Source organism: Lonchura striata, chromosome 10, assembly GCF_050655825.1.
Source record: "Lonchura striata isolate lonStrDom1 chromosome 10, ASM5065582v1, whole genome shotgun sequence".
Taxonomy (NCBI): Eukaryota; Metazoa; Chordata; class Aves; order Passeriformes; family Estrildidae; genus Lonchura; species Lonchura striata.
In genome coordinates this window covers 16,622,840-16,642,894 of record NC_140712.1, presented here as the reverse complement: position 1 = coordinate 16,642,894, position 20,055 = coordinate 16,622,840, and the positions used below count along the sequence as shown (strand labels likewise).

General features: G+C 45.2%; 1 protein-coding gene across 1 annotated transcript; it reads left to right on the top strand.

Annotated features, from left to right (window-relative positions):
* The first annotated feature begins 9,359 nt into the window (after positions 1–9,359).
* TLNRD1 (talin rod domain containing 1) lies at positions 9,360–12,468 on the top strand. The gene has a single exon (XM_021537586.4). The coding sequence runs from the start codon at positions 10,630–10,632 to the stop codon at positions 11,695–11,697; it is 1,068 nt and encodes a 355-aa protein (XP_021393261.1). The 5' UTR covers positions 9,360–10,629; the 3' UTR covers positions 11,698–12,468.
* The last annotated feature ends 7,587 nt before the right edge of the window (positions 12,469–20,055 follow it).

The following is a 20,055-nucleotide window of genomic DNA, read 5'->3' as shown; positions in this document are numbered from 1 at the left end:
GCATTGCCGGGGTTATCGGGCATTGCCGGGGTTATCGGGCATTGCCGGGGTTACCGGGGTTGCCGGGCATTGCCGGGGTTGCCGGGCATTGCCGGGCATTGCCGGGGTTACCGGAGTTGCCGGGGTTGCCGGGCATTGCCGGGGTTGCCGGGCATTGCCGGGGTTGCCGGGCATTGCCGGGGTTACCGGGCATTGCCGGGGTTGCCGGGCATTGCCGGGCATTGCCGGGCATTGCCGGGGTTACCGGGGTTACCGGGGTTGCCGGGGTTGCCGGGGTTGCCGGGGTTGCCGGGGTTGCCGGGGTTGCCGGGCGCTGCCGCCGCCCCGCACCAAGCCCCGCTGCGGGCAGCGCAGCCCCCGGTGCGGTCCTGCAGGGCCCGGGCAGGCAGTGAACGCTGGGCATTGAGAGGATAAACCGAATAAATCAGTGATGGGCCCAGCGCCTGGCGTCTGAACTGTGCGGTTGCTTCGTGGTGTTTTTAAAAAACAGGATGAAAAGTGTCTGGGTTTGCTGATCTGTGGGATGGGAACTGGGCCCATTGCATGAGTCTTCTGATTTTGACTACTGTCTTAGCAATATTAGGTTTCTAAAAGAAAAGTATTGAAGTTAAGGCTGTTTGATACTAAATACAACTCCAGGACATTTGACCACCACAAAAAAAAAAAAAAAAAAAAAAAAAAAAAAAAAAAAAAACACCAAAAAAACAAAAAAACAAAAACAAAACAAAAAAAAAAACCACAAAAAAACCCACAAAAAACCAAAAACCAAACCCAAAAAAAACCCACAAAAAACCCCACAAAAAACCAAAAACCAAACCCAAAAAAAACCCCAAAAAAACCCCAAAAACCCCAAAAACAACAACAAAACCCCCACAGGTTTTCCTTTGTACAGGCTGTATTTCCATTATCTAAACCAAATTACATGCATGGATGTCTGCACAGCCTTATTTCACTCCAACCTTAATTTTTTTTCCTCATGGTAGCATTTTAATTACAAATAACACAATCTTCTACCTTTCACCTTGGATTGCAGCAAGTTTAAACTTGGGAATTCAAGGAAGCATCACTGTTACTGCTGCTGGTAGATATTAATTGCAGTCAGGCTGATTAGTGAACACACTGCTTTTCCATTTCAGCACTGAAGGCAGACCAGGTTCAGAGCAGAGCAATGAATTCTATTGACAGAACTCTTCAACCCCAATTCTGTTACCTTATCACAGAATGTGATTATGAATATGATTGCTTCTGTAGTCATAGAATAGTTCGGGTTGGAAGGGACTTTAAAGATTACCAGTTTCAACCCCAGATGATCTAGTTCTGGCCCCATAATGAAAAGAACCCACTGCTTTTATGGGCAAGGTGTGGAAACAGCAAAAGCAGTGAGGAGGCAGGGGTGTGGGTTTGGGAGGCTCTCCCAAGCCTGGCCGGCTCGAAGCCAGCAGACACTGCAGGGCCCCGGGGTGCTGAACGCCAGGCACACATGGCACCTGAAGGAGCAGCTTGCCAAGCACACGTACCGTGAGAAACAGCAGAGGAGGATGTGGGATCCAAGATTCAGCACCCCCATAAACAACCAGCCTGTGCTGCAGCCTCCAAGAGTTTTATAACATTTCAGACACGCTGCCAGTGCCTGAGGAACAGGAAGCAGCCCAGAGCTATTCGTGGAGCTTGTTAAATGTACATAGCTGAAGCAGGGTTTAGACAAGTACTTCTCACAGAGCTGTCCAATACCAGAGCCAATAATGAGCACATTTGTTCGGTGATCTCTCGTTAAATATAATGAATATCAGGTATACTGTATCAAACTGCCGTGATTAATGAGGTTTTACTAAAATAGGTTTCTGCTAACTTTTGTTATTATTGGATCGTGCATACATTCACTGGAAAAAAATAAAGATTCTATCTTGGAATGCTGGATTTGCAGTGTAAAGTATTTTCATTGAATTTCTACTAAGAAATATTTTCTTCAATTCTGTTTTTTTCTTGTTAGAACAAACCAAGCCAACTTTCTTTAATATCTGACATACATCCAGATATGGATCTCAAAAGTAACTTGATTCCCTTTGGTAGGTGAACAAGTTGTTCAGTATACCCAGGACTACACCAACAACAATATACGTTTCCTTGTTGTGCCAATAAAAGCTTTAATTTGAAAAGGAGGTAGTTTTCATGCTTGGCTCTGACTGCTACTACCTCTGTTCAGGCAAAATTCTGTGTCTGAGAAGACTCGTTCAAGTGTGCTGCTGGTGAGGTCAGCTGCAGGACAAACACCTGCTCAGGCCCTGTTCTCTGCTGTTCCTCTTTCCCATGCAAGAAACAAACGCAATGCAGCACTTACCACCGACAGGAGCAAATTAAATTGCATTCTCTTTTTATTGAAGCACATTGTGTTTTGATCAGAGCATCCACTGAATCATGCCAATATGCTTTTTATAGCTTAAGCGTTTTCACATTTCTCAACAGTCTTTATAGTCCTTGCAGCTAACACCATTAGGATTGCAACACAGAATGTCTCAGATAATAATACATGGCTACTTTCATTGTAGATTGCAAGAATAAGGTGGCAAATGCTTTACCTTGTAGCTAAAAGTCCCATCTAGTCATGCCAGGGAAGGTCTCAAGTAGTGACTGTCATTTTTGCTTCTGCAACACTCAAGCTTTATTAGCATTACCTTTGATTATAAAATTATTTCTTATCAGAAAGGCAAATCTATCTTCCCTTGTAAACTCTTTTCATTACTGAGTAGGGCTGGGTTAAGCTGTAATATGAGAGGATTCAGGATATTCTAAATTTCTGTTAATGAAGTTTGAGATTCTCCCTTATTTTTCCATTTTTGGAACTTATTTGTGCAAAATGTATTTTCCATACCATTCTTTCTTATAAGATGGGAGAAGAACGTGAATTTTTAACTGCCAAAACCTCTCTCAAGTCTTAGCTGGTGGTGCAGTTTTATATGCAATTTTCTATTTTAAAGTGGATTCTTGTTCATCACATTTTGCTTTTCATTGCACATATAGTACAGGAGAATCTTAAAGCTTTTCCTTGACAATCCTTGGAATTAAACCTTAGAAAGAACAGAGAACTTGACTTCATTAAGGAAACGGCAGTGCCTGCCCTCTTGGAAGGACATACAGACAATTAAGACAGAAGATGAGCCCTAAGCATGCAGAAAGGAGAATGCACATGCAAGGGCTGCCTGCTATCAACATTTGCTCTGTCTGGAAGAATCAATTCATTTCAATAACTCTACTGACACAAAAAGATGATAACAGAAGCCCAGATGAATTAAGTGTTGTGCAAGGCAGTCTTGTAGTGGTAATTTTGGATGTCAAAAATTACTGTGATCTGAATCTTATACAACCTGACAGGCTTTTGCACCTACTGGCTTAGAGCAGGACCAGGTAATATTGTTTTAACCAATATTACCAGATAACCAGATAATATTGTTTTAACCAATACAGAAGACTTGCTGAGTAAGAGACCCAGACAACTTCAGGCAGGTTTTCAGATGTCCCAGCATTCAGCATATTCTTCCCTGTTTGAAAACACTATCATGCATTTTAAAAAATGTCAGGATGAGTTATTGCAGGAAAACATTCAAAATTATTGTTTTCATAGGTCAAATTATCTCAAGTACCTTAAATGTTCCCCTGCAGAGAGAATCTAATGCCCGAGCTCTCATGCACAGACAGTGCATGTGTTAATCCAACCCTCTGAATTTACTCACAGGCAGAATTAAATTTGAAGAATCAGACCTGAACATGTTATCTTTAAAAACAAGAAAATGTCTAAGAAAAAAAGCAGCACAGCAAGCAGAATATGCTGTCATCTAGAGCATGAACATTTGAATGATTCAGAATAATTTTAGTCCTCAATTCAATTTCATGCATAAGACAAGAACACTTACTTGCCATCTATTAAGGGAACACATATTTTTGTTCCACAGCTAGTCAAATCTTGAATTCCTGGATCCAATTTAAAGAACTAAGTCTTAATTCAAAATTTTCCCAGATCATGGATTAACTATGGTGATTTGGATGTGAAATTCTAATTCACGTACTAACCTTGAAATTCAGATTCAGACTTGTGCATAAAATAAATCTGCACCCTGAATTTGTGTTATCCCGTGCAGATGCATTTTATAAATTAAAATTTATTAATGGGATGGAGATGTTTGATAAATGACACCACAGCTTTGTGTCATTACCTACCTGCTCAGGGTTGGGGAGGAGGTATGGTGCCTGCCTCTCTAGTCAGCTGCATTAGAGCTACACAGTGTGATCCTTAAATTCAGAAATACCACAGAATGTTCCTATTAGTACTCATCTTATTGCAAGATTAGCTACAAATCTGTGCTGGTTAAAACTATGTACTGGCTACACAATTTAAAGCTACCCTATTAAAAAAAGAACTACATTAAATCAATGTCAAAGAAGATTTACACAGTTCCCACAGGAATTCCATTTATAGTCTAATTTTTCACAACCTAAATGAAATTAATTTTGTAGTCCCAATTTCATTTTAGGTTTACAGGTCAGTTTTGGCACCTACATCTAATGTAAGTAATACATTACATGAACTTCAGATGAATTAGAGGTGCTCGGCTAAAATTGTTAATGATCAGCAGCCCTGCTCACAAAACACAGAGGCACAATGAGAGCAGTGTAGGACCAGAGACTCCTGTGAAAACATCTATTACATTTCTCTCACGATGCTTTAAAAGAGGGCAGGGAGGGGAGAAACCCAAACCCTTCTGTAGAGTATTACAGCTGCAGGACAGAACATAAAACCAGAAGTGCAATTCAGGAAGGGTGGGCCCTTGCACATTTTGTTCAAATACCATGTTCTCCTTTGATCTCAAAAAAACCCAGACATAAGAGTCTAAGGGAGGGTCCTGGATTTCTGTTTATGCTGGACCACTCTAACCAACAGCATTTGCCATTCTTCCATTGAGTGTTCCTGAGTTTCAGGGCTACAAACCTGCCTCTGGCCTCCTCACCTGCTCCAGGGAGGGAGAATGGACACAAGGAGCCACACGGCACCTGGGCAGCCTCGAGACACACGAGGTGCAGCAGGGATGTGTGTGTGTAGATGGCAGGCAAGAACAAGAAGCAGAAAGCCATTATTGGCTGTATTTACATAAAATATGGCATTTTTTTTGTAATTAAATAAAAATTTTGTCTGTCCATTCAGTGCAAGAGGAGTTTTGTAGCTGCATTTTCCTTTTCATAAAAATGTGTCTCTTTTCCATGCTGATGTATTAAATATCCATGGTAACACTAGGGGACAACAAATTGATTATATACAGCAAGTGGTGACAACAGTGCAATAAATAATGAATAAAAGGACAACAAAAGAAAAACCTCTTTTGCTGTATTTGCTGTATTACCTTTCAGTTGAGAAACAGGAACTGACCAGCATCCCACTACTGGGATATTTACATTAATGTAAACATAATGAATTTGTTCTTATCTTTGATACTGTGTTTTTGACTATGCCTTATGAAAAAAAGAACAAACACAAACCACCACATCAGGACACCAAGGTTAATTAAACATGTATGTGAAAGCCCACCCACTATCCTAAAACCTATTTATTTATAGACAAAAGAAACAAAATTTGTGACTGTGTTTGCACTTTGCTGTCTCAAATGCCTGTTAACTGTTCCTCCAGATCTGTTTCTGGCTACAAGCAGATCAGTTCTCAGGTTGCATCCCAGTGCATCGCCCATGGCTACCACTGCAGACCCAAGACAGGCCCAGACCTCACAGTTTTAGTCTCTCATGAAGTAATGGCTGTAAGTACTGACCACAAAACACTTACTCAGCACAAAAACATTTAAGACAAAATAGATCTTAAGAACAATAAGCTGGTCTTTCTTGGAAATTTGCCTTTCCTTCTGTGTGACTTACACTGCTGCAGAGAGGAAGGCTCATCTTCAGCCACCCTCTTCTGCAAACTCTGCCTTGCTGTTGCAGTATTCCTTCCATCAGTTCCTGCCAGCTTTATCCTCCTTTGATTTTTAGTTTACAGCCTGATCCAGCTGCATCCCTCAAAACTGGAGCTATCATTCCTCTAATTACCACCTCATGGGTTTAGTCACATACAGCTGACACAGGGGAACCACTGAATTGCCTTTTATTCCTTCATCAGCTAGCTCCCTATTAGGTTAGATCAATACATCTATACAGGAAAGTAATATAAAGAAGTACAACCCACCATATAGTAACTTCCTCTCACCCACCTGGCCACATACAGTGCTCATGAAATTATTAAACTTGGTATTTTTCAGCTATTACTCAACAGCGGCTACACTGGCAAAAATCAATTCCTCCTTCACAATAAAATATTTTACTAAGCAATAAAAGGGCCAAGTTCTTTCAGATATTCAGGAAAGAAGACTTCAGCCTCCAGCTTCTGTTGTACTAAGCACAATGCAAAATAAAGATCAATCTGACAAAAGAAGAGCTCATACAAGTAAGCCAATCTTCTGTACACTACTAAGCCACATTAAAAAGCCTTTTAATCCCTTGTATCTGACAATGCCTGCTGGTTTGAACCCCAGAGAGTTAATTCATTCAGACTCTGGCAGTGAAATCTTTTTAAAGCCAAGCATGGCCACCTGAATTTCACATTGTCCAAGTTTTCATACCAATTCAGTGAGCTGCCCAAGTCCTGTGGATCACCTTTGCACTCAGCAGCCATGAAACAAGTGGGTGTGAACACATTTTCCTTGTAAGAGATGTGCAGAAGATGAACCAAGGAAATACCCACGCCAAACATCACTGGGTACAAGTCTCCTGCTCAATCACAGAGATGTGATTGGTACTGGCACTTCAAAGCACGAACCTTGCTCAGGTTACCAGCCCAAGAGAATCCATCTCCAAGGCTGTCTTTTGGAATGAGACTGAATGTTCATAGAAAACACAGACTAGGAGGGAATCCAGCTAGGCAGCAACCCTACAGTCTGTAGGATGGATCTAACACGGACCTGCTCCAGGAAAAGCCACTTGCATGGTAAAAATTACTAATGAATGACTAATGATGTATTTTCTACATTATTTTTTAAAAAAAGAAAAAGTCAAGTCACTCTTCCCCAAACATTTAATATGCAGAAAAGCTAAACACCCAGGGCTACTATGGGAGGAGAATGGCATTTGGCAAGACTTCTTTGGACACTGTTCACATGCAACACCTACTACAGGACAAACATTATCAGTTTTCCCCCTTGCTAATACCAAGGCAGATAAGGACTGGATCAGTCTTGTGGATGGGTTATAAGAGCTAGAAAAATATTTACTTTTTATTGTAGCATTTACTAAGAGCTTTGGTCAGGAACTGCCATGGGTAAGGCCCAGCTGGGTTTCTGTGGAAGGAGACTGGTGGAGGAGGCACTGCAGGACCTGTCCAAACCAAGGATCTCTCCCCTTTGTCCTTGGGGAATGGCACAAATCACACAGAGCATCATGGCAGGCAGCAGCATCTAAAAATGGAAAAGATTATTAGGTCATGTAACACCTCTTCTAGCCAGGGATGAGACCTACGTTTTCTAAAATGAAATCTTTCAAACCCTAATTAAATGTAGTCAATCCTCATTAAAGGTAAACTAGGTTAATATTTATGAGAGACATTCCTTGTGCTGCACAATATCTCACCTCATTTAAGGATGTATCTGGAAATACTTTGAAATACAGTTCAGCTGGCTTCTTCTGCCCATTGATTTTTATTTTCAGAGTACTCTGAAATCATTCTTATTTATACTCTTGAAAACAAGTTGCTGGTAGTAAGCCAAAATTGTTTAGGCCTAAATCATGACCTTTCTTGAAACTGCTATAATCTGACTCAAATAAACAGAATTTCCCTCACACTGTTGTGAGGAGGGATGGGTGGAGAACTGCCCTATTTTTGACACACCCAGAGACCAGTATCTACCCCTTTCCTCAAGCCTGGCTTTATGGCAAGGGCTTCCCCTGCCCCCAAATATGTACATCCTGTTAAGCCCCCGCTTTCACCTCTGTGCTCATCCTGCTCACATCCTGCTCTACAAGGAGAAGGGCAAGGGTTCTTCTAGCTAATGGCTAAGAATATGTACAAATAAAGTTGCCTGAACCTCTTTAAATGTATGGAATCCATTTGGTAGGCTCTATTTGTGCCAGGATATCATTGGATCTGACCTGCAAGTGAGGAATCTGGTCCAATTTCCATTTATTTTAAGGTCACTTATACCCGTGCAGCAGTAGGAAAGTAGCAGGATGTTAGCTGTGAATTGGGACAAATGTACTTCTTGAGTTCTGCAACCTGCTAAATGCATTGGAAATGCCTAGAATTAGGTGGCTGACTTAAAAAGAGAATCCTGATTGAAAGGAGAAAAATAATGCTATTATTTAGCTGCAGCTTAAGCTACAGCAAAATACGTAACAAATGTAAGATGTGGTTTCAACACGGGCTTTGATTAATCAGAATTATATTGACGCAGGTACTGTGCAACAGGACAGAATCTGATGTGTGCCTCAGGTTTACCAAGCGTAACATCTTGCTTTGGACAAAAACCATCTCGAAAAGTTCTCGGTGTGCTGCAGAATGGAAACAGATCCGAGGAATCTTTGTAGAGCTTTCAGTACACAGCAGTGTCAGTAGGTTTACATTTTCCCTGCTAAAGTCTAATAAACAGTATCCAGTGTTTAAAAACCGCGACAGAAACGGGAGAGCAACAGACCAAATTCGTCTTCATTGGTTTAAAATCTGGGTCAAGGCCTGTGCTGAGAGCACTGTTCCTGGGTAAGAAAGCCGCAGCCATCCCCCATCCCGCGTTTTCAGCACTCCCGACGGCCAGCCCGGCTCGGGTACCCGGAGCAGCCGGAGCCCCGCGGGATGCGGGATGCGGAGCGGCGGGACCGCGCTCCGGCCGCGCCGACTCGGGCGCTGTCACTCGGTGCCGGCTGGCACAGGAACGGCTCCTGCCACCCGGCCCAGCCCTGCGGGCCGGGAGCTCCGAGCGCAACACTCACCTGGCGGGCTGCCCGGGGCAGGGGCCGGCCGGGGAGCGGCAGCCGGGCCGCCTCTGCCCCGGCGCTGGGGCGGCGGCTCCTCGCCCCCCGGTACCCGCCTGCTCCGCGCGCCGCCGCGCACCCGGGCCGCGCTGTCCCGGCGGCCGCTGTCCGGCTGCCGCTCGCCTTCCTCCCTCCGGCATCCCCCGCCGCTCGCTCGTTCGCGGGGCCGCTCCGGAGCCCCGCGCGGCGGGCGGTGCCGGCGCTGCTGCCCCCTCCGCCTGGGAGGAGCGAGCGGCGGCGGGCGCGGAGCGGCGGCGGGGGGAGGGCAGGATTTAAACGAAGGGCGGTGACACCGCACAAAAGATTTCGATAGGCTCAAGTGAGGTTACAGCAAAGGCAGCGGGGCGGGGGAGCTTCCCCCGGAGCCGTGCAGCGTCTGGCTGGCAGCACCGTCGCAGCCGCCGCTTCCCAGTAGTTTGTCTGAAAGCCTGAGAAAGAGAATTTAAACGAAGATTTCCTACCCCTCTTTTTTCCTTTTTTTTTTTTTTTTTTTTTTTTCCCTCCCTGGGAGTTGGCCGCTCAGCCAGGGAAGATGGCAGGAGGAGCGCAAGGCCGGGCGGGTCGCAGCATCCGCGGCTGCAGCCCGCGGCCACCACCCTTGTTTGCGGGAAGAGCCTAACTTGGTGCGGCGGCGGCCACCGCGGGAGCCGGCGAGGAGGGCCCGGGGCGCAGGGGATGGACGGCGGCGGCGGGGAGCGAGCGCGCAGCGGCCGCGTGAATGATCGCGGCAGGAAGGAGTGAGGCAGCGGCAAAGGAAGGGGAACGGATCCGCCCGCCCGCCCCAGCACCCGGATCCGGTGCAGCTTTTCTTTAATTTTATTTTTTTTACCCCCTCCTCTGTTTCTTCTTTTTTTAAATTATTTTTTTCCCCTTCCCCCCGCGTCCCGGCTCCCCGCCGTGCCCCTCTCCCCTCCCGGGCCGGCTCCCCGCGGGTGCGCGGCGGGGCCGTGCGGGGCGGGCGGGCCACACCCTCCGCGGCGCTTCCTGCGAGCCGGGGCCGCGGCGGGCGCCGGGGGCGGCACATGGTGCGCAGCCGCCGCCCCTCCGGCCCCTGCGAGCTGCGCCCGGCGGGCGCTCCCCGAGCGGAGGCGCCGGGGGCGCGGTAGCAACTTGGAGGGCTGCGCCCCTGCCCCAACTCCGCGCGGCGGCGGAGCGTCCCCGAGGCATTGCGTCTGGTAAAGGGAACTTCGCGCAGGATCCCGCAGCCGGGGAGCCGGACGAGACGGTGGAAGGAAGGCGAGCCAGCGTGCGAGAAGGAAAGGGAAAAAGAAAATTACGTATTTTTAGCTAAAGGATGCCAGACCGGGGCCCGGCGGCGTCCGGCGAGCGCCGCCCCGCCGCGGGAGTGCCGTAGGAGCGGAGGCTGGCGCCGGAGCGGGGCGGGCGCCCCGGCCGAGCTCGCTCCCCGAGCGGCGGCAGCCCCGGCGCCCAGAGCCTTTTCTTGCCTCCCGGCGATTAATGGAATGATGTTGCGGAAAAGGCAGAGCGATCCTGCCGGGCTCAGTCGGGACTGCTCGGGCGGCGGCGGCGGCGGCAGCAGCGGGGTAGCGAGCGGCATGCGAGTGCCCCCCCGGCGCTATGGCTAGCGGTGGCTCCGGCAAGTCCAGCAGCGAGGTCTCCGGCGGCGGCATCCCCAGCAGCAGCTCCCTGCAGAGGAAGAAGCTCATCTCTATCTGCGACCACTGCAAGATCAAGATGCAACTGGTGGCCGATCTGCTTCTGCTGTCGAGCGAGACCAGGCCGGTGAACACCGAGAGTCTGTCTGTCTTCGGTGAGTCCTTTGAGAAGTGCAGGGACACGATCATTGCCAGGACCAAAGGACTCTCCATCTTGACCCATGACGTCCAGAGCCAGCTCAACATGGGACGCTTCGGGGAGGTGGGAGAAAGCCTGATGGAGATGGGGGAGCTGGTGGTGTCCCTGACCGAGTGCTCTGCCCACGCTGCCTACCTGGCTGCAGTGGAGACTCCAGGGGCCCAGCCTGCCATGCCTGGCTTGGTGGATCGCTACAAGGTGACCCGGTGTAGGCATGAGGTGGAGCACGGCTGCGGGGTCTTGAAGACCACCCCTTTGGCAGATATGAGCCCTCAGCTCCTGCTGGAGGTTTCTCAGAACATGTCCAAGAACTTGAAATTCCTGACAGACGCCTGCGTGCTGGCCAGTGAGAAATCCAAGGATAAATTTGCTAAGGAGCAGTTCAAACTCAGTGTCAAATGTATGAGCACCAGCGCCTCTGCCCTCTTGGCCTGCGTCAAGGAGGTCAAGACCTCGCCCAGCGAGCTGACCAGGAACCGGTGCGTCTTGTTCAGTGGGCCTTTGGTGCAGTCTGTCTATGCTCTGGTGGGCTTTGCCACTGAGCCCCAGTTTTTGGGTAAAGCTGCCACCATTAATCCAGAGGGCAAAGCTGTGCAAACTGCCATCCTAGGAGGAGCCATGAGTGTGGTATCTGCTTGTGTGCTCCTGACACAATGCCTCAGGGATATAGCCCAACACCCCGAAAGTAGCACCAAAATGAGCGATTACAGGGAACGGTTGAGGAACTCAGCTTGCGCCGTCTCGGATGGTTGCAACCTGCTATCTCAGGCACTAAGAGAAAGATCTTCACCCAGGACTTTACCGCCAGTGAACTCCAATTCTGTGAATTAACCCCCATATCTTCTGTTTAGATCCCAGTCGTTGCTAAAGGAAAATAATATCCCACCTCCTCACCCCTTTTTTGTATACCAAAGAATTTGCTTGGATGAGCCCAATCCTTTGATTTCATGTGGTGAAGAAGCAGAACATATTCAAACTATATGTACTAATAAAGCTAGCCAGTTTTGGCTTCTTTCTATTTTACTTTAAAGTTAAGCAAGTGTCTGCAGATAAATTTTCCTTTATTCAACAAGGTCTTCACACAAGTGGTAAAACTGTTTCAAAGTTTTTTTATATTTGGGGAGGTGGGGGTATCTTAGAAAAAGGAGAAAAAAAAAAGAGCTTTAATCGCGCTGGGTGCGGTTTTTAAAGTTTGTCTTGTCTTGTCTTCCGAAATTTCCCTTCTAAATTTTGCTGTTCGGTTGTGCAGGAAAAAGGTTACCTCAGTTCTTACTCATTTAAAAAAATGAAAAAAACCTAACAACACATAGATGATGGATGTAGCTACTATTTTGTTTGTTTTTGTTTTGTATGACTTTTTTTATTTTGCATCAAGTGTTAGGTTAGAATTGCATTTGGTGTGTAGGAGTGGAAGGACTGGAGGTTGTGATTATGTTTTCCATGTGTTGATTTCCAAACTGGGGGAAAAGCTACTGTGAGTGTTTAAACAAACAAACAAAATTACACTATAACAAAAGTGATTTTTAATTTTTTTCCAATGTCAGTTTTTATCTTGCATGTACTGGAGTATTTATTTCATCTATTAAAATGTTATGTTTCTCAGATGCTTTTCTGTGAATCTTTTAATACTTGACTAATTGAACAACTAGGCCTGTTTGTATTGTATGTCATTTCCCCCAGGGAATGGGTGGTACAAACGTAACTGTAAGTTCTAGACAGCAGCATACAGGCTTCAATTCAGTTCTTTTATTTTCATAAATACTGTCCCGCTCCCAGTACTACCCCTAGAACACAGAGCTACTCCAGTTGTGTCTGAGGGCAGCTGGGCAGTGCTGCCTGCACTGGGATTGCTGTGCACTGGGACTGCTCTGCAGAGCGCTGGTGACTGCTGCAGCAGGGCACAGCCTGGCTTTGTCTGTGTCAGCATTTGGTGTTACCTTTTGAGAAGGTTTTGTATTTTAATTCTGGCAGGTGTTGTAGGCCATCTGTGTGTTAAATCTATGAGTTTCAGTATGATTTCGTAGAAAACTTTGCTGGTTAGCCTGGTGTGTGCCATATGTCTTCTTGGGATTGTGAAGGTTTGTTGGAGTGTGCTTTAATTCCTCAGAGGTTTGTGTTGGAGCTCCTCAGTGGAGATTTGTGTCACAGCAGTATGAGTTTGATGTTGGAGATTACAGGAGACCATGGCTAACTTTTGAGGTGCTGATCTCCAGTTGAATGCCTTGGGAGGTGTGAGTGGAGCTCAGTGCATACTGCAGTAGTTCCCAGAGCTGCAATGCTGAATGGTGTCAGCCTGGCCCTGTGAGATTTGCTGCCTTCTATATATTCTGGTAAATAGAAAAGCAAGTCTTCTGGAAAGGAGGTTTTTTTTTTCTCTGTCTTGCTCCATCTTATAATTGTGGGTTTTTTTTTATAGGTCTGCAGATCAAACTACGTTGAAAGCTATTGGAGGAGGCACCTTAAAAATGTTGTTACTATGGCTTAAACCTTTACAAATACTGTCCTATTTATTCCTTTGAAGAAGGAAACCTTTGGGCTTTGGGTATGGAATGGACTTGGAGTAGCAAAAGTCTTTGTTTTATAGCATTATTGTTTCTCTTGCATATGATGCTTTTACTTAAGTGGAGTGAAACATTACTGGGTAGTGGACAGACACATCTGTTGGAGGAGATAGAAGTTATATCCATGTCTTCAGGGTTAGAGAGAAATAATTCCTTAAGTACGGTGGACCTCTGTGTTAGGTTTTGCTTGTATTTAAATGGAAATTTTCTGACTTCAGTGAATTGTATGAACAATTCTTTGCCATAATCAGCCCGGGCTGCACTCCTGCAGGGTGTGATGTTCTCGCCATGCAGTGCGTGCTGCAGAGGCACAGGTGCCCACAGCTATGTGGTGAAGTATAAAAGTCCTCTCACTGTTCTTTAATAAATAAATCTATGCACACAGTGTTCTAACTTTGAGATGCCTCCACAGGTATTTCCTACAGGCTCTCACGTGTGCACACACAAACATTGTCCCATCTGTGTGGCAGGAGGGACTCGCAGGAGGCCAAGGCCATCTGCAGGGAGGTGCTGTGGCTCTGTGCTGGGTGCAGTATCTGCTCGCTGTCCTTTGTGTCTCCGTGGGAGCTGAGGCACCTCCCAAGTGCCTGTTCCTCCTTTTCTTTTCCGCAGAGGCTGTGGGGGAAGGAGGAAAAGGGGCGTTCAGGATGTGCTATCTCCTGCTGCAGACAGGAGGTGAGGAACCCGCCCCACCCTTCCTTTGCACAGCTCCTGATGGGGCAGGATTCGTGCAGGACGTGCAGGGCTGGGGCTGGGAGCTGCAGGGATGGGGCTGGGAGCTGCAGGATTGGGAGCTGCAGGGCTGGGGCTGGGAGCTGCAGGACTGGGACTGGGAGCTGCAGGGATGGGGCTGGGAGCTGCAGGACTGGGACTGGGAGCTGCAGGGCTGGGAGCTGCAGGGCTGGGGCTGGGAGCTGCAGGGATGGGGCTGGGAGCTGCAGGACTGGGAGCTGCAGGACTGGGAGCTGCAGGGATGGGACTGGGAGCTGCAGGACTGGGAGCTGCAGGGATGGGGCTGGGAGCTGCAGGGCTGGGACTGGGAGCTGCAGGGCTGGGACTGGGAGCTGCAGGGCTGGGACTGGGAGCTGCAGGGCTGGGGCTGGGAGCTGCAGGGATGGGGCTGGGAGCTGCAGGGCACAGGTACAGCGAGCATCCTTTAGCTCCAGGCCTTCTCAGTTGCTGGGACCTCCACTGGTGTGGCCTCCTCCTGCCAGATACAAACCAGAGCATTCTGAAGGGCAGCTAAAAGTAATGTCCCATTGGCTCTTTTCATGTTTCTACTTACTAGTTTTTGGTGCTGCTGAACTAATTAGATCCTTTTTGATTCATTTATACATTATTGAGGTTATATGGATCACAGCACAGCCTCCTTATTACCTCTGCATATGAAAGGCACTGTATTATTAACGATGATAATGCTGATTTTTGTTGTGGCGAGATCTTGTTTGAAGTGGTTTAGTGCAATTTTTGTTTTAACAAGATTACTGTAGCGTCTTCCTCCCCTTTCTTAATATTTTTAAGTGAAGTACATGCATACATATATAAATAAGTACGTATCTTCTTTTTTAATACTGAAAGAAACCAGACTGCCTTAGTTGCATTTGAGCTCTGTGAGTTCAGGAAGAAATCAGTTTTATAAATGAAGTGGGAAATGTAGCCAGGCCATGATTTTTTAACAGGCTGATAAAAAAAAATACATATACACAAATAGTAAATTCACCAAAGTAACTTCCTGTAACATTTTAAAACAATAGTATTTTTAACAGTTCAAAATGTTCAATCGTTTCTTTTGAGAGTACAGCTTGCACAAAGGGAGGCACACACTGCACCCTGGCCTCAGCTCAACACTGTATCTGTCAAAATCTGTTCTACTCAAGTAATTAGCACAGCAAAGTTGAAAAAAAAAGTTTTGATGGCAACAAGCACAACTTGCACATTGTGGCATTTTTCTGACCTGAGAAAAGTGGGGTCCCACTACTGAGTGTGAATACATGTATCTATTTTAAATGCTGTAGTGCCACATTTATAAAGATTTAATGTATATTGTGATAATTTATTTGGACTTTATTCCTATAGACTATTAATTCTGACACATGACATTAGTTCAGTAGGTATATTCATGTTGTTTGCTTACTTTGTGCTATCTGGGCCAGAAAACATACAAAATGGACAAGTTCTCAGGGTGCACTTGCAGGGCCCATTGAGGTCAGTGATTATCACTTGGCACTGTACTTATGCCCCTGTTCCCAAATCTTCCACACCATTTAAGTTAGCAGGTACTGTGAGTATTGCATCATAGGCTTACACAAGCATGAGATGTTTTCTGATATGGAGTCTTGAGGGGAAAAAAAAGTTTTAGGGTGCTTACATCGCATATGTCATAGACTAATAGTGCATTTAATAAAATGGTTAACTTATTTCTAAAGACATTATGCAATGCACATTTGTAGCCAAATCAACCACAAGAGAAGTAAGCTTGTTTTTTAAATGTAATAATTTTTTAACAGGGAAGAAGCTGCCACCTTTGTATTGTCTGTAAATTTGATACTATCTTGTGGTTGCTGCTTCAGCAAAGGGAAGGTCATTATTGATGTAACAATACAGCAGCTGAGTTTGAGTTTGAGATCAGAGCAATGTGTTTTCTGATTCTAAAAAATGTAAGTTCTGTAAGGCAACCAGTAAACCAGCAGCAAAATGCTATTGGAAAGCAAGTACACTATTTAAGGGAACTTGCAAATGTAAAGCCATGTTATTTTTCAAAACTAAGAAAGAAAAAAAAAAAGACCCTGGGTCAGATAATTCCCTTCACTTTTTACCACAGGAAATGATCAAAGTAGCAGAAAATCTGCTCTTTTTGGCCAAACTTCTGTCAGAGACAGAAGGGGTCCAGCCAACACATGGTGTATGGAGCTTTGCAGTAACAGGGGATGTGGCTGATGGGAAAGGAGGTGGGACCAGAGAAAATCTGTAGGGCAATACCTCTTATTAAACCCACAGGAATTTTCCTATTCTAGATAAAACAGTGGCTGATCCAATAAAGCAAATCTCAGCTCAGCCTTTCTTCTGGGGCCGTCAGAAGGCTGGGAGTGAGGATGTGGGGCTGGCAGTGTTTGGGATGCTCTGTGCTCAGCAGCTGTGCTGCTGTAGGGAACCAGAGGTCTCTGGGGTGGCCCTAAGAGATGGAAGAAGTACAGGCACAACGTGTACCTGCCAGAACGGTTTGGTGGGAAACGAAGGGTTGGGTTTTATCTTTGCTTTCTTCCCTATCGGGCCCTCTCCAGACTTCACAAGCAGAAGCAGATGGTAGGGGCCAGTACATTTTACTTCTTTGTTCTTGCTGCCTGTAAAAGGTGCCAGATGGGCAATGATAAAGATAGAAATTCTCTTCCTGTAGCCCAGGGATAGCGGAAAACGCAGAGCTTCAAGGCTGCCCTATCCTCACAGGATCACCATAACATGTTTTTTTGCGCCCACTGTTTCACTCTTTGATTTTTTGCCAAGAAACTGACAGAAAATCCCAATGGCAACTTGACAGGGGCATTGAGGACCAGTTAAATATTTCCCATATGACACCAAACCACCACCAGGTTTGGATCGCTCACAAATGATCCAAAAAGTGGATGGGCTAGCTATGAAGTGCAAGGCCAGATCCTACATATGAATAACTCAGAAAATTAAATGCTGTATACTCTGAGGTGTTTACTTACTTGGGAATTAGAATTATCATATTTTTTATATGTAAGACTAGTTCAAAAGTGTATTTAATTTACATAATTAGCAGCAGTACTTAGAACCATCTTCTTAATGAAGACAGACGTCTGTGGACATAAAGGGCCTTTTCCTTGACTTTAATTAAATACTGCTGTTTTCCAAACTATGTTCAAATGTTAAGGGTTGTTTTTTATGTGGCAAAGTAAGGAATTACTATTGATTTTCATTAATCTGAATATTTTCCTAGAGTTGGTTTTATTGTGCTTGAGTCCTTTGAACCTAAGAGGGTTCTTTATTTTGTTTTTTTAAATCCATGCAGAGTATGATGCTATATTCCAACAAGTCAAAAGCAGCATTTCAAGATTAATGCAGAGATTCCTGGGGTCTTTTGTCAGCTGGCCAGGCTCTTGTTCCTGTTCTAACGTAATTCTTTATAATTTCCTTTTATGTTAATAAAGACTTCTTGTGGCTGTAAAAGTTGAAGTTGTCTCACTCCATAGACAGCCTGGTTCTTATGTAGATACTATTTAGATTATTTAGAAATCCTGCTGGTTGCCAGATGGAGCTCTTCTGGTTTTATGTTAAATACTTGGAGAGCTAAATAGTTTGATTTTCCTCTCCTCCCTCCCTCAATAAAATAAATACTTGAAAAGAGATTACTAACAACTTGCTTAAATTCAATTTTAAAATCAAATTATTTTCAGCTGAAGTGACTGGAAGTACAAGATGGCTCAGAGTAGCTGGGTTTTGGTATGACTTATCTACCAAGATCTTAAACCAGCAGTTTTTCTCCAGTTTTGTTTGGGCAGCAGGAACATGAACTTTAGTCTGGGGATAGAGAACACAGCCCTGGAGCCTGCTGGGCACTGGCACTGATGAACTTCTGTTTCCCACTGATGCACACCGGGTGTTCCGCCAGGTCACGCAGAAGGTGCTTGGGAAGCACTGGGAGTCAATGTCCCACTAATCATAATTCTGTTGTTGTCAACTTATAAAATGTCAAGAGAGCAATTCTGGCCCTCAGGGTTATGGCCTTAAGTACAGAGTAAGAAATTGCCTTTTCCTAGTCAATTTTTTTCAGTATGTATTGATTCTGTCTGGTTCACATTACATATAGGAAGTCTCTCAATTGGCTGTTCAGGTGCACTTTGGCCCCTGTTTGCATTCTGACCATGCACACAATGAAAAAGTGAGAAAAGTCATCTTGATCTATATGTGCAGAGTGACAAATTATAGGCCCTGCAGCACTTCTGAATTGGTGTGCAGTTAATGTTCTGGTCTTATTTAAATGCTTCAAATTTAGTCAATGTTTAAAAATTTACTTTCTGTTTAAAAATTTACTACGAAATCAATCTGTTCTGGCTATATTAAATTCATAGTTCAAAAACTTTATCCTCTTTCATCATCTTAAAGTAGTCATTGGTCTAAAACTTCAATTTCTGGGTCTGGCTTAAAATAAAAAAAAAAAGAAACTGAGCCCTGTATTTCAGTTTTAGTATTTTTGAAAGTTTTAAAGCTAGTGAATTAAAGCTAGTTTTAAATTACAGAGCATGGAAAAACAATGGTGTATTCTTTTTCATGCTGAAGTGAGGTATTGTTTCTTTGTTCATAATTAAAAACTCACTTTTTAGAAACTCTGATAGGTCCTAGGCATTGCAAGAAAGTCTGTAAGTGAAATTGCCTGCATGAAATTTCCCTAATACTGAGTTTAGACATGGATTCATTCAGGATCAGTAATCTTGTTTTGTCTCGTGACTGGCATTACAGGAGTTTGTCCCAACAGGCTGTAAATGGAGCTGGTAACATGTGAGTGGGCTGAAGAGCAGTTGTTGAAGTGAGTACTACGTGCTCCAGAGACACCAGCACTATCTCTGAAACTCCACATAGTGCTGCTGCCTGGGCACTGCAGGTTGTGATGCTCTTAAGAAATTACAGAGAAATATAGGACTGAAAAAAGCTATGAGCAAGAGAGGCTCAAAGGGATGACACAACTTGGGCTTCTTAAGGACAGAAAAAGGGAAAATATTTGGTCAGAACTATTGGAGTATTTGGGGGCTTAACTCCCACTCTTTTGCAGTGGCAGGTGTATGTCTGGATGTTTTGTGGACCTGGTCATTTCTGATGAACTTTGAATGCCTGTGGGTTTAAAATTAATTTTGCATGTTGGGTAGACTCTTACTGAAACTCTAGGAAGGTAGGGAAGTTGAAATACCAGCATGGGCCATAACTGTGTTCTGCCATCCTGACCCTTCTGTGTGGGTTACAAGCTCTTGCCATCCTTGCAGGCACCCTGCAAGGCAACAGAGGTCCAGCTCTACCTCATGTGTCTTTATGGCTGCCAGATGCCAGCACTGCGCATCTTACTTTCACACCAGAATCACAGATTTCATCTCTGTCCCTCCACCCTCTGCTCCTGGTGTGACACCCAGATGTGGAAAAGAGATTTCTTTGTGCACATTATCCCTGTAGAGGCCACGTGTATGAGGATAGATCCTGGCAACCAAGGGCCAGATGGCATTAGAAATGTCCCTGTTCTCTCTGGGTGAGAATTGCAACCACCTCCATGCCACGTTCATCCTTTCAACATGTGTCTTGAACAGTTGCCCCAGATCTGTGTTCTCTGGATCTGCATTTCACACATCTTGTCAGAGCTCTAATGCTCCTCAGAAGGAAGGGTAATCTGCTTTAGATATTTAAGAGGTGATTTGAGTTGTGGGGGGGCAGGGGAGCTGGATAGTAGGTTAGTGACCAGATTAAAGTTATAACCCTTAAGGTATTCCTTTGGGCTTTTGTATAGCATTTTCTGCTTCTATCTTACCTAATTATGCTGTTTGCTGACCTTGTGTATTGAGCTGATTTGCAGCTTTGAGTTCAGCAAGACAGAGGAGACATCTGAATTTACACTGCTCTGTAATAT

What these genes read in the sequence shown, in the direction of transcription:
- TLNRD1 (XM_021537586.4), top strand. Translation starts at nt 10,630, where the DNA reads ATGGCTAGCGGTGGCTCCGGCAAGTCCAGCAGCGAGGTCTCCGGCGGC.